Consider the following 14,255-nt stretch of genomic DNA (forward strand, 5'->3'; position numbering starts at 1 on the left):
AAAATAAGCAACTTGGAATCATGCTTGTGATGTTTTCTCTTCTTGGCATGGAAAGGAATGGAGAAGATGAGGGAGGTTTACATTTGGACTTGTTTTACATTTTTAAAAGCTGTTCTTTTAAATTTCCCATCTGTTACTTCAGTACTTCAAAGTGGCTATGGTAAGTGCCGGGGGAGACCAGACAGCACCATGGCATAATCGGGTAAGGCTTGACCCCTCCTGTGCCTTTCTCGTGGAGGGAGATCAGTTCATTGTAAGTCTTGGCACATTTAGAGAGTGTTTCTCTGCAAATGTAGACTCAGATTCCAACTAATGCATGGCAGAGATAAGAACTGACTATAGACATTTGTATAAGCCACTTGAATTAAAAGCTGTTAATTCTGAGACCAAAATCCCCCTATCCTCTTCCTGAGCTGGACTTCTAACATAAAACAACATTCCAACAAATTTATTCAGAACTTAAATAACCATGCAATTAGTTTTTGTTTAGGAATGAACGATCATCTGTGAGGTACATTATCACAAACTTGAATCCTGCCACATGGGAGAGGGAGGCAGGAGGATCAGAGGTTCAAGGCTGACCCTTAGCTATATAGTAAGTTTAGTTTAGTTAAGTTAAGTTTAGTCAGGGCTACATGAGACTCTGTCTCAAAAACAAATGAAAGAAAACAAAACAGATCTAGGAAAGTACAGACAGACAGACCATGGCTAGATTTCAGACTCTGTCACTTACTTAGAGATACTTGTGAGTTGAAGAAAGCACCCTGTGGATGGTAGTGGGTTATAGGTGGAGGCTGCTTGTTCATTTCCCGGCTGCCCGGACCCAAAATCTTACCAAACACTAGTTATATTGCTTTAAAAAAAAAAGACTTGAGAGACAATTTGTATTAGTTTAAACCATACAAAGACAGAACCATTTCAGTATGAACCAAATATTAACAACTTTCATCTGAAATACATCAAAAGTGTCTACATCTATTAGGCAAAAATGACCATTTGACTTTTAGGGAATATCAGATTTGACTTAGGATTCAGAAAACTAATAAAGTATAAAATGTTCACTCTACAGAATTTTCATCCAAAGTTATAATAGCCAAACTGATGATGATGCAAAAGGTTCTTTCCACTGGCATCTACTGATTAGTAATGGGAAAAAAGGGGAGGGACTACATTTTGAAATTTCTAATAAAGTTTTTAACCTCATAAAATGAGAGGAGTGTCATTATATGTCTCTGGTGGAAGAAACACTTAATGTCACTTACTAAGAAGATGGGGGGGAGTTGTCCGTAAATGCTTGTTTTGTAATCATGAGGACCTCAGTTTTATTCCTAGAACCCAAAAGGCATGGGGGGGGGGGTGAGAGAGAGGGAAGTTAGAGAGGACCAGGCAAGATGAAATGCACTTGTAATTCCAGGGACAAGGAAGCATATACGGTGGATCCCTGGAGATGGTTGTCCAGCCAGCCTCACTCCTTGCTGAGTTCTGACACCAAACATTGTTCTCTGCTCTCCACATGTGCTCATACAGATATGCATGGGAAAAGAGAGGCTGGGGAGAAAAGAGGAATATAGATACAGATGATATAGATACAGAAGATATAGATATAGAAAATATAGATATAGATTGAGATATAGCTTGAGATTGAGATATAGATATAGATTGAGATATAGATTGAGATTGAGACTGAGATATAGATCGAGAGAGAGAGCTTTCACACACTTCATCACCACCTCTACCAACACCATCACAGAAACATAGGAGTGGGAAAACATAAATTATAAGCACAGAAGCCAGCAAGGCGTTTCAGTGTATAAAGGTGCTTGTCACCAGTCCTGACAACCTGAATGTGATCCCAGAGTCCACACACTAGATCCCAAAGTCAGGGGAGCGACTCTGATTGTCAACGCTTTCCTGTACTCCTATTCCCTTGGACCACTGCATCCTTTCTTTGTAACGATGAATATAAAACGTTCCCCAAGCTTTGCGAACTTCTCTAGTGAGTTATAATTAACAGTGGTTTGGGGTCGTCACTACCATTACCTGGGAGTCCCCCTATGAGAAGGCAATGCCTGTGGATCTGTAAAGCTCTTGGAAATAACTCCAGAGTTGGCTTCAGGGCACAGTGTCTGCCTTGTTGCATATAGCAACCACTTACAGAGTGGAAGCCTGTGGACTGTGATTGGTTAGCACGTTACCTCGGGCTGGACAGTGAGTGCTCACACCAGCAGGAAGAAGCACATTGAGGGAGACCCAATGTATGCAGACCTGTCTTCAGGTCAGTCACCAGCTGTCCAGGCTACTTCAGAATTCAGTGTTCTGACTTCTGGGGCACGGTGTGACATGTTTCTTATTTAGAAGCACAGTGTGCCAGGTAGGCTGGTTGCCAGGTCATGCCTGGTTTTCTCCTACATTTTGGGCGGGGGGACCTCTATGACTTGTAGCTATGTCAGAAGTAAATGGTAGATTTAAGCTCTCCAAACTAGTGTGGATCCATTAAAAGTGAAGACGGCTTTAAAGACGTACAAACTTTTGCTGAAATGAACTGATAGCTATATTTTTACACACAATTTAAGGGTGGAAATTTCAAGTGAAAGGGGGAGCTATCTTAGAACAGAATTATAATTCAGTTGAGCGTGATGCACTAAAGTCTGTAATACAGCTATTTGTATGCCTGAGGCAGGAGGATCCCAAGTTCAAGGTCAGCCTTGGCTCCACAAACTTACAGACTAAAATATAAGCTGTATTTTCAGAGAAAATATTAGAATACTCAAATCATTTTTTCTAGAGTAAATCTACAAATGTGGGTCTAACAGTAATGATTGCCATAATGTTTCTGGAGGACTAGAATGTATATTATCCGTATTAACTCCCGGGGTTTGATGCTGTAATGCATTTCATGGTAAATGGGCTCAAAACGATTCTAATTTTAACTAATTCAATAGTGAGACTACAGGGTACAAAAAGCAACCCATGAAAGAAGAAATCTACAAAAATGCAAGGTAGAGTAGAACTTTTCTTTGCAAATATATGACAATAAGAATCTCATCTAGACGGGGCTGGAGAGATGGCTCAGCGGTTAAGAGCATTGCCTGCTCTTCCAAAGGTCCTGAGTTCAATTCCCAGCAACTACATGGTGGCTCACAACCATCTGTAAAGAGGTCTGGTGCCCTCTTCTGGCCTTCAGGCATACATGGAGGCAGAATATTGTATACATAATAAATAAATAAATAAATATAAAAAAAAAGAAATTAAAAAAAAAAAGAATCTCATCTAGACAAATGAAAACCACGAGCTAAGTAGGAATCAGCAGTGTGTCACTATAAATCCTGAAGTTACTAAAATATTGCAGCTTCCAAAAAAAGAACGGCACGAAAGACTTAATCTGTCGCTCTCTCCCATTCTAGTGAGGTCATTTTTAGGTAGTTAGAATTATTTTAAAACTCCATATACAGCAAAAGAGATGTTAACATGTTGAGTGCAAATCATCTTTACAGGTGGACTGTGTCATGGTATTGGTCATGATCAGAGGCCCACAACTCTCTTCATCTTTAAATCTGACAAAAATTGGAGGTATCAGGTCAAAATCATCAATAACCACATGGATCTAAAACATTTTCTTTAACACTGAGAAATTGGTTTCACATGCTCTGGGGATAATGTAACCACAGTGTCTGTCTATAATGACGGTGTCCAGCTAGACAGCCACTGGTGAGTCATAGAACAGGTAAGTGGCACTGTCTTAGAGGGATCTGTGGCTCCCAGAACCTGTGTCTCTATTTGATTTTAGTAGTGAAAGATGCCACACATTTGTGGCGTTTTGAATGAGAATGCTCTTTATAGACTAATCTGTTTGAATGCTTGGTTCCGAGACGGTGGACGGACTGTTTAGGAATGATTGCAGACGTGTGGCCCTGGAGTAAGCGTGTCACTCAGGGGGTGGGGTGTGCTTTGAGGTTTTAAAAGCCCATGCCAGCATCAGTCCCTCTCTGTTTCCTTGCCCCAAGCCCTCTCTCCCTCCCTCCCTCCCTCCCTCCCTCCCTCCCTCCCTCCCTCCCTCCCTCCCTCCCTCCCTCCCTCCCTCTCTCTCTATCGGAACAGTCAGCAAGCCTCCGATTAAATGCTCTATTTTATATGTTGCCTTAGTCATGGTTCCTCACAGCAGTAGAACTGGAACAAAAGCACTTGGTTTGAGCAGCGGAATGTGGTCAATGTGAGTGACAGCTGGCTGTAAATGAAAAGAAGGCGATAACTCTTCATAACCTTTCTCTTTCTCAGTTATTGGCCAGTGGGAAGTTGTTAAGTCAATGTTGATCATAAGGCATTGGAGCAGGACAGAGTCACAACATGCTCTGGACAGTTCTGTGTACAAAATCAACTTTGTTTTGCTGTGAGAAACAATGAGAAAAACCTCCCTGTTTGAAGTACTGCATGTAGGTGTTCTTTGTGATAGACACTTAGTCATGCCATAACAAATAAAGGTTCATATTTATATAAAGACAGATGCTAGAAGCCAGGGGCTTTCAAAAAATCATAAAAGAGAGTGTTGCCTAACTGGTCATACGGTAAAGAAGGGGGAAATAAAAATTAAAGGCTAGAAATCTAATACACCAGGAAATCAACATTTGAAGACAAGTTTTAGTTTTCTCTCTTGGAATGTGATAAATCGCATGTTACAGCGGCTGGAAACATCTCAGAGTGCCATAAAATCGAAAACTACTCAAGCACGTGGGGGTGCACACAGACAACAATGTGCACGGGGTCATGGTGTAAGGAGAAAACGAAGTACTGCAGGCTGTCTTCTGATCTCCCAAAGTGCACCATGGCATATGTGCGTACACACACATGCACACACATGCACTCAAACACACAAATGAAATATAATAAAAATAAAATAAAATGTAATAAAAAATTTAAAAGATGAATTATGGGGAGAGAGAGAAAAACAAAACTTGACAAGAGGAAAGAACTGACACTTCCTTAGCCAGATAATTAAGGTTACTCTCAGTATGATATCCTCAGATTGGGATTATGCAGTCTTCCTTTTCAGTACCCACAACCTCATGAAAAAAGCATCGGGAAAAAAATCTTTGTGTATCAAGGTCATCAAAACCAGCAGAGCCGAAGGAACCATCGCAAGCAAGAGGAACCAAAGGATGAGCGGTGCAGTCAACAGTTGGGATGCTACAACAGAGAGAAGACAGGAGGAAATCAAAGGATAAGGACGTGAGTTCACCACAGGATCACTAGCTATAGCAAGTGCATCACGCGGATGTGCTGGTAACAGCGTACACACGTCAGCGCGCCTCTCAAATGTGGCGGCAGCTCATCGCTGAGTTGCACACTTCAGTGTTCCTCTTGGGGGTGGCGGCAGCTCACCGCTGTCTGAGTTGCACACTTCCTCTTGGGGATGGCGGTAGCTCACTGCTATTTGAGCGGCTCTTCCCTAAGGAACAAACGCCGCCAAGAACCTTTCATATGACTTTTATGTATCTTCTTTCATGAAATGTCCGGACAGATCTTTTGTCTCTTTTTAATGAAGATTTTATTTTAATTTTTGTTGTTGTGTTTTGAGAATTATTTGGACATATTGGGGACACGTGTTTTGAAAATATTTTCTCACTGTCTGTGGCTTATCTTTTCATTCTCTTATCAGCTTTTTCTTTATGCAGCAGGGTTTTATTTATTTTAATTTGTTCCAGTTAAATAATTTTTGTTTTGTAAATAATGGCTCCTAGTGTTCTAGTTAAAACTTCATCAAACTTAAGAGTATTTAGGTTTTCTCCTACAAATTTTATAGTTTTCAATTTTCACATCTAGGTCTATGAGTCATTCTCTGAATCTTTGTAAAATGTGTGAACAAACATGTCAAAACAAAATCACCATGCATTTAGGGGTCTTTATTGACATTATTTGTGACTGAGGGCACTGCCAATACCGTATCCTATCAAGCAGGGCCCAAAAGACCCTGACACTAGAGATTTTTCCATTTCTCTTGAGAAAAAAGGCAAAATTAACAAACTGATTGTCGAGAGAGGTATATCAAGTTCTGAATGTTTCTTCTTAGCAGATATAATTTCATATTGCAACAAGGGAAAAGAACATGTGTTGATAAAATTCCAGCAGCATGTCTCTCCTTGGTTAGAAAGAATGGTGCTTTTCTGTTTAACATATTCACTTGAAGAACACAAGAGATGAGACATCCCCTGCCTCAAAGGAGGTGAGAGATCCTACACCGCATTCTTTATTTCCATTCCTGGTGGGACCCTGGTCACTTGCCAGTCACCTGACAGCCCCTCACACTTGCTTGTGGGCTCCTCTATCTAGTGAGAAATCTCATCCTGGGGCACAGGACTAATTGTTCTTAGCAGAGAACAGAAAGCTGGCCTGGGTCCTGTCTGAATATCATTTTATATGGGGACTAAAGGAAGCTTCAGAATCTTTTGACCTGCCTGTCTCTTTGCATTTAAATTTCTGTCTCATTATGTTAAAAAGAAGTGAAGTTAGACTAGCCTAAGTCAGATTATTCCCAAATCCAAGACAGCTCCTCACCCTAGCTGTTTCCCATGCAGGTTCCTGCCTGTAATCTAGGTTTTATTTGAAATAACTCCTCCTCCCTTGCCGTATTTTGTCCCAAAGTGTACCATTCATTCACGCTTCATTTTCTGCATGGATTTATTATTGCTCTCTCTCTCTCTCTCTCTCTCTCTCTCTCTCTCTCTCTCTCTCTCTCTCTCTCTCTCTCTCCCCCTTCAAACTGCTCCTTCATGTCCTTTCCCCCTGTAGTTTCCTTCAAATCTTCAATATGTATGTAACAAAATGGATCATATGCACAAAAAGTGAGCAGTAGAAACTGACTTGTAATCTCTGCAATGTTTGAGCCCATGGTCCATTAGAGAGCCAATATTCTAAAGCCGCACGTCACACAGGAAGGCGTCAAGACGGAGAGAAAGTAGCCTATCCAATTTAAGAAGGATGTTTGTGGATTTCTCTTGGGACACTGCTGACTACTATGAAATAGGTAGAACTCTACAAATCAATTTATTTACATTGTACCGAGATCATTCTACTGGCAACTGACAAGTCACTCTCATTATTAGCTTGTCATGATGTAGATAAATCACTTGTTTTGAAGAGCTCTGAATCCAGCTGAACAGGACATTGTTCTAATCCTTTCCATCTTAGCAAGCAGAATCAGCAAGTCACCAGCAGTGGGAGCTGGACCATCTTGTCCCTCAGAATCAGTAAGCTGAGCCACTGAAGTCAAAGAATGCAGGATATGTTCGTTCTTGATTCAGTTCATCCTTTTGGCCTTCCTTTAGAAGTGCACACTCCTTTAATAAATTCTGTTTCTGAAATCATGGTATTCCTTTTATTTTGCTTCTACATATTGTTGTAGGTTTGAAGAGAGAACTTTGTCAGTTTGAGGTGTTTAGTGATGGAATGAATGGGTGATGGTAGCCTATGCAGGAATAAGGCTACAAGTCTGATGCCCAACACTTCATATAAAATCTAGGCGTGGTGGCTTACGCCTATAATATCAGTGCTGGGGAAGCAGAGATGGGACCATATGAGGGTGGCTGGGTAGCTAAGAAGAATCAGTCAGCTTCAGGTACAATGAGAGATCATGACTCAAAAAAGTGGAAGGAGGTCATTGGAGCCCCACATCCAAAGTCAACCACCTCTGACCTACACACATATGCACACACACATGTAGGTGCACACACATCACAATGCACACATAAAGGAAGCTGTCTTGACAAAACTATTACTTCTTTTATGGAGACTTTTAAAGCATTTATGTCAGAATTCAGGACCTGGTATTGGTGATTTGGTAATCTTGTCTAGGAATAACATACCAATTATATTATGAATAATGGATGACAAAAAAAGGAATCTTCCAAATTGTCTAAAGGATCTGTCATTTCAATACTGAGACAATCCTCAGCCATAATGGAGCAGTCTTAAGGAATCAGAAACCTTTGTCTCTCTGATATATGTATATTCTGTTTTTCCAACAGCCCTTGGCTTGGTCTAGTACATTATTGTACAAGAAAGTATCCATAAACCTGCTATAGAAAAGTGAGAAATGTGTTCTCTTCAGATTTTTATGTTTGTAAATGATATTCGGATGATTTTTAATTACTACAGAGGCATTGAGATGTTAATGTACTTTACAAAACAGACGGGGGTAATTTAATCCTTGCTTTCTGCAGTCAATTTCAACTCTAAGAAAATTATTTCTTTTGATCCACTCTGATAGCATGTAATAAAGGAACAATAAAACATATGGCTCAATTACCACTACTTCTCATCAAGCATGAATTAATGAATATCAAATTATTATTAATTGTTTTTTCTGGCTCCCTCCCCATAGGACAATTATACATGGCTGATTTTGATAAGCACTTTGGGTTTAACACTTTGTGGACCAGTGTCTAAGAGGAACAGATGCATAAAATTATTACACAGGAGAATAATTATTTGAATTTAACACTGTTTGCAAATCGTGCAGTCATCTTTTAACTACCCTAGCTTGTTTTCTCACAACTGCCTCCCAGCGCCTTAGAATTCTAGGTCCCTGCACAGCCCAGTCACTCTTCCTTCAAGAAACAGTTGCTATGTGCCTATAAATTACGTACTATGCTTAATTTTTCTAGGTTAGCAATAACAATGATTTCTTGTATGATCATTGAATTTCCAACTCTAAAACAAAAGAATTCTTTCAAAATAAAAGCTATATTTTAAGTAGGTAAAAATGTTAACCCTCATAGTACGAAATATAACTTGTGATCAGTATAACTGAGAAAAATCAGTGTTAATGAATGATATCCAAACATTAGGGAAAATCATTTTATTGTCATGAGCCTCTGTAAACAGAAACTGTTACATGAACACAAATAACATGTTTGTAATCCATATCTATTATTTCTCAGATTTTGAAATGCATGCAAAGAAAGTTTAACAAATTGCACATCATATGGTTTTAACTACCACCCATAAAACTATTAATTTCAGTTTTAAGAACAGTCTATAAAAGATAAGCCTATGATAGACTGAAGGATGACACTAGGTGAAATTATTTGTATATCTCAATACTGTTTACAAATATACCAATATGTTTCTAAGCAGAAAATTCCATTTTTTTTTTATAATCAGACAACTGGAAAGGCAAAAAGGGACTTTAAAAATTACTTTGTCTAACGTCTGTGTCATCACAGAGAACATCACAGAAGTCTGGGAACTTTGACTTTCAAAAGTTCAAACGACTTGTTACACTGCTCTTCTTGAAAAATTTTGTAAGAAAATTTCTATGCGCATTTTTGTTTGTAGAAAAAGGAAGAAGTATATCTTGCTTCTATCAGCCTATTTGTCAGGGTATCAATAAAGCGCTAATACACACTATTAGGGAAGATAGGTGAGAAGATGGAAGACTTGGTTATTGAAAATCATGATGAGCAGCTAAACATGGAGCAGGGCTGGCCTGTGCAGGGTTGACAATGCTCACTGCCATTGACTTTGGTAGCAAGCACTATGTGAATATTTATCACTAGATCTTACCAAATACCACATGGCTCTTTTCATGTGTGCTATCTTATTCAAAGTAATTAGATTACTTGTGAAATAACAAAATTGTTAATACAAGAAATAATCTTCAATGTAAATCTTTTCTAGATTATATATTCTTAAAATGTAGTTTTAAATTCTTCACTGAAGGCTTTTCATCTTCATTTATCAGTGTTACTGAATCCACTTGGCTGAAAATTCAAAAACAAAATTAAATACATAAATCAATACGAAAATAAAACCACTATTAAAACTTGAAAAAAAAAAACCAGTCATTCTCCCAGGGGATCGCACTGGATCAAGCCTTCTATCACTCCTTCTAGTCCTGAGCTCTTCATTCTGTTTGTGGTCAAACACAAAGTTCCACACACCAGGTTGTAGATTTAAGAAACAAGGTAGAGCCAGAGCTATGGGTACGATTTCTCTTAAAGAAAACATTGCTATGGAGTGTACATAGGCAGAGAGGAAGACATGCTAACTTCTGAGTCCTTGCTCACCAAACCGCCTACATCATGTCAGGGACTCTCAAGAGATTAAGAAGCTTTGGAGTTGCCCCCTGCACACCAAGAATTAGCATAGAATATTGGACTGATTAGGGCTGCACAATTAGAAAGGAAAGTGAGTCTGAGAAACAGAAAGTAGTAGACAGAGTACAAATATAATCAGGCTTATTCCTTTCGTTGGTTCTGAAGCCTGATGGGATGGGGGGGGGGTGGTTCTGGATATTGTTCCAGGTGTTGCCACTCAGTAGCTCATTAAGCTCATGCATTCGTCATTAACTTCTGTGCTTCTGATCCCATCGAGGAATCCCAAGGAGTCTCATCTACTATAGCAAAGTTGGCAGGAGCAAGGGCCCTTTAAACATTGTTACTATGAACACTATGGGCCTTCCCCTCATTTTGGATTTTTTTGTTGTTGTTGCTGTTGTTGTTCTGCTTACTATTGAATCTAAAAATAAATTGAATGTATTCTCTCGTAACAATCAATTAAATCCTATAGGACATTATTTTTTTCAGACACATTCTGCATGTGTTTTAGATCAGCCCTTAAATTTCTCATGCTTAGTTAAAAATGCATGCCCATAACAGCTTGCTTTCTCCTTACTGATGTTAATTAAAAGTCCAAATTGTAATAACATTTGGTCCTGCATTGTCAAAAAAATCACAAAGCTTTACATGTTATATTTAACATAGAATTATATAAAATTAACCATTTCAGGCAAAAGTCACATTAAAAGGCATTGGTTGTAATTACCACACTAACTTTAAATGTACTTCCAAGTCCAAGTGCAAATGGGCATCCATAGAAATATTCAACTTCAACAGTCATTTAGGCAGCAAAAATCATTTCTGCTTCACAACCTGGAAAATTTCCTAAAATAAATGGCCTCCTTGTTTACACTGTATCCCGACCAATACCAAAAAAAAATTAGTATCAGTGTTAACTGATTTATGTCATTAAACCAAATGCTGTCATGGTTTAACTATCTGCCACTTACTTTTTCAATAGCTATTTTTAGTAAAATATTGAAATTTGATGGAATATTTCCTATTCATCAATATGAAATAGTTGCCCACGTTAGTAAGGAATGATTGCTGCTAGCAGAGTAGACTTACCCATCACTTTAGAGTAGCAGGGCTCACAATGTATAGTCTGCCTGTAAATCCAGATACTGTCACCGGCTTGCAGATTTTCCAAAGGCCGTTTGCATATTTCACACTAAAGAAAACAATATTTCAGGGTTATATTGTCTACAGAGAATGTATCCTCAAGGGAGCAGGGATAGAAAAACCCTCCAGTTCTTCTGAGACCACCCTCCTGAGAAGGTGGTCACAGACAGCCCCGAAGAGAGGCCACAGGGAAACTCAGTGTGTTTTCCGATCACCACACTCCAAACTTCTCAGATAGCAACCTTCCACATGCAGGTACAGTTCAGGGAATCTTTACCCCTGAGCTTTTCTGCACAGTTCGCCGAGGAGCAGACAGAATTTTTCACAAATTGGCTGTGACAAAGACAGGGTAACCATCAATGTCTCAAACAAAAAGGCAGAGGTGTGTTTATCATTTCCTTCCACTAGGGAGAGCTGCACGATTCGGGCCCAATGTGCTGAACCAAACAAATTGCAGATCACACAGGGATGGGGTGGGGTGTTATGGGAAGGGTTGGACTCTATTATTTTTCAGACCCGTCTGCTGCTGATGATTGGCCAACTTCCAAATGTGAGTTGCTGGTTGGCTTTCAAGATGAATTCACCAGAGCAAATTGCCTTTGATCGGTTTATTAAACATTTAAACTAGTTTAAGTGGTTCTCTGTTACCATGGCTGTAGAACAATTTGTCTTTTCCTATGAGCATGAGGAACATTTTTGTTCTCTCGTAGTCTCTAATGCTTAAAATGGAAATGAATCACTTAAAATATAACAAATGAAATTTATTCCTATATAAATAACCAGGAAAATTTCCTATTTAAAAGATTTTGTGCATACTGATTTTAAATTTTTAAGGTAATATGCTTTTATTTAAGGGAATATATCTTGAAACTAGAAAACCTTCATGTTACAATCAAATATTAGTTTTCCTTTTCAGATTATATTTTATAATGCTACATTAGGCTGTGATTTAGTTTGGTTTTTTTTAATATTTATTTATTGGATGCATATGTGCCATGAGGCTCAAGAGGAGAGGTCAGAGGACAACTTGTGGGAAATAATTTTTTCTTTACAGAATGTGGGTTCTAAGAATCAAATTCAGGTCCCAGATTGGCTACAGTGTAGTATACATGCTAAGCTCTCTTGCCAACTTTTTATTCAAATAATGCACCATGTTTCTGATGGCTAAGTAATTGGTGGACAAACAATCAATGGGCAAAGGAGTACCTCTATTTGGCTAAAGTAAATACTTTTCATCACTAGATGGGTCATCATAAATCCATCACTAGATGGGTCATCATAAATCGATCACTAGATGGGTCATCATAGATCCATCACTAGATGGGTCATCATAGATCCATCACTAGATGGGTCATCACAGTCCCATCACTAGATGGGTCATCATAGATCCATCACTAGATGGGTCATCATAGATCCATCACTAGATGGATGGGTCATCATAAATCGATCACTAGATGGGTCATCATAGATCCATCACTAGATGGGTCATCATAGATCCATCACTAGATGGGTCATCACGGGCCCATCACTAGAAAGGACCCAGACTTAGACAAGTGATTTTTCAATTTGGATTCATATTAGACAAACCTAAAAAGCTTTGAAAACCACCAGTGTCCAAAAATAATCTCTGAAATTTTAAATTTTAAGTCTGGGTATTCTAAGATATTTTTCCCTTCATCAATCCCTATGACTGTTGGAGGGGAGACTAACGAGCTGATTTAAACCAAACTTGCATGCATTTGCTATTGAATTCTTCTGTTCCCTGTTAAGCCGCAATTAACCACGGTCTCAACGGCAAACTAAGCTTAAAGCATTGTGAGGCCTGAGGCCTGAGCTCATGACTAGAGAGCTGCTAGGCTTATTCTCAATGATCTGTTCTCCATGGCTGATTTTGTTATATATCTACTGCAACACGTTGTTTATTAAAATGTTACAGAAACTTAAGAATGCACAAGTATTCGTCTTTTCCAGAGTCTTAAGTTTCCTGGCTAAGGGAAGTGAAAGGAATGAATTCTAAGCCTAAAGCCAAGGTAGTAATTATAGACCTTTGAGGGTGAAACTGTAGAGCATGAAGAAAGACTTAAGTAGCATACTATTAATGTGGATTAGACAGCATTTAAAGCTTTAACTTCATTCTAAGCATTTCAATAAATAAATGTATTTTCTCGTCATCATGCAACCTTACACTTAGTAACATGAAGAAAGTACGCATTTACCTTAAAGCAGGTGGAATGGCAGCAGATCTGCAACTCATCTAAAATCATTTTGGTTTCTACCCCCAAGGGCTTGCGGCAGTAAGTGCACATATCTCTTTCAATGACAGACCTGTAGTGACACAAGAATTAAAAACCATTCAAAATTGCCCTCGTGTAGGGACAGGCATATTTCCTGTGAAATCACGTGGGGGCAGGTAGATTCTGGTGGAGCTTGAGGGGTCACACTGACATCCGAAAGCACGCTGCTTACTTACGTTCATGATAGGACTGATTCTGTAACGATGTCAAGGAAGCAGCACAAGGGAAAAGTCTCGGGTTATTAATTTACTAGCAATCAAGAGTATGTCTGGGCAGGACAGGATGCTCAGTTTCCCAGCTGAACTGGAACAAAAGCAGTCCTTGAAGCTAGAAGAACAGTTTAACTAATTTACATACATTACTTTATACACTGCATAGGGAAATTTTGCAGCACATTAATGTAAGATTTTAATTCTGAAAGCATTCAATTGGCCCAAAATAGAAACCTGTTCAGGAGTGTGCTTATGAACTCACAAATGATGACTCTATGAAGTCAGAATCATCCTAACAGTGCTCTTGGTACCATGGTGAGAAGCAGGGTGCTGGGTGATGACAGGATTAGTTTGTTCTCTAAAGGAAGGTAGGTATGACCCTGCCGCCAATCATATGAGAGAAAAGTAGTTTTTCTTACTTATTTTAGAAACTTAATATTCCACAACAAATGAACTATAGATATGATCAACCCAGTAACAAATCTTAAATCATGCCAGAACCTTAACTAGAGGCC

General features: G+C 39.0%; 1 protein-coding gene across 6 annotated transcripts in view; it reads right to left on the reverse strand.

Annotated features, from left to right (window-relative positions):
- The window catches only part of LOC130884656 (SLAIN motif-containing protein 1), a 192,383-nt gene that overhangs the window by 55,829 nt on the left and 122,299 nt on the right, over positions 1-14,255 (reverse strand). For 4 of the 6 annotated variants that reach the window (XR_009058103.1, XR_009058104.1, XR_009058105.1 and 1 more), the window contains 2 exons: positions 13,451-13,559; positions 11,181-11,283 (listed from right to left, as the gene is read on the reverse strand). Coding sequence is in view for 1 of the 6 variants with exons in the window: in XM_057785819.1 (XP_057641802.1) it covers positions 9,739-9,755; positions 11,181-11,283; positions 13,451-13,559 (229 nt within the window). In the remaining 5 variants the exon portion in view is untranslated. Of the gene's footprint in view, positions 1-8,869; positions 9,756-11,180; positions 11,284-13,450; positions 13,560-14,255 lie in introns of those variants that run through there. The other 2 variants (XM_057785819.1, XM_057785822.1) reach the window with 2 other exon arrangements.

This window comes from Chionomys nivalis, chromosome 12 (genome assembly GCF_950005125.1).
Source record: "Chionomys nivalis chromosome 12, mChiNiv1.1, whole genome shotgun sequence".
NCBI lineage: Eukaryota > Metazoa > Chordata > Mammalia > Rodentia > Cricetidae > Chionomys > Chionomys nivalis.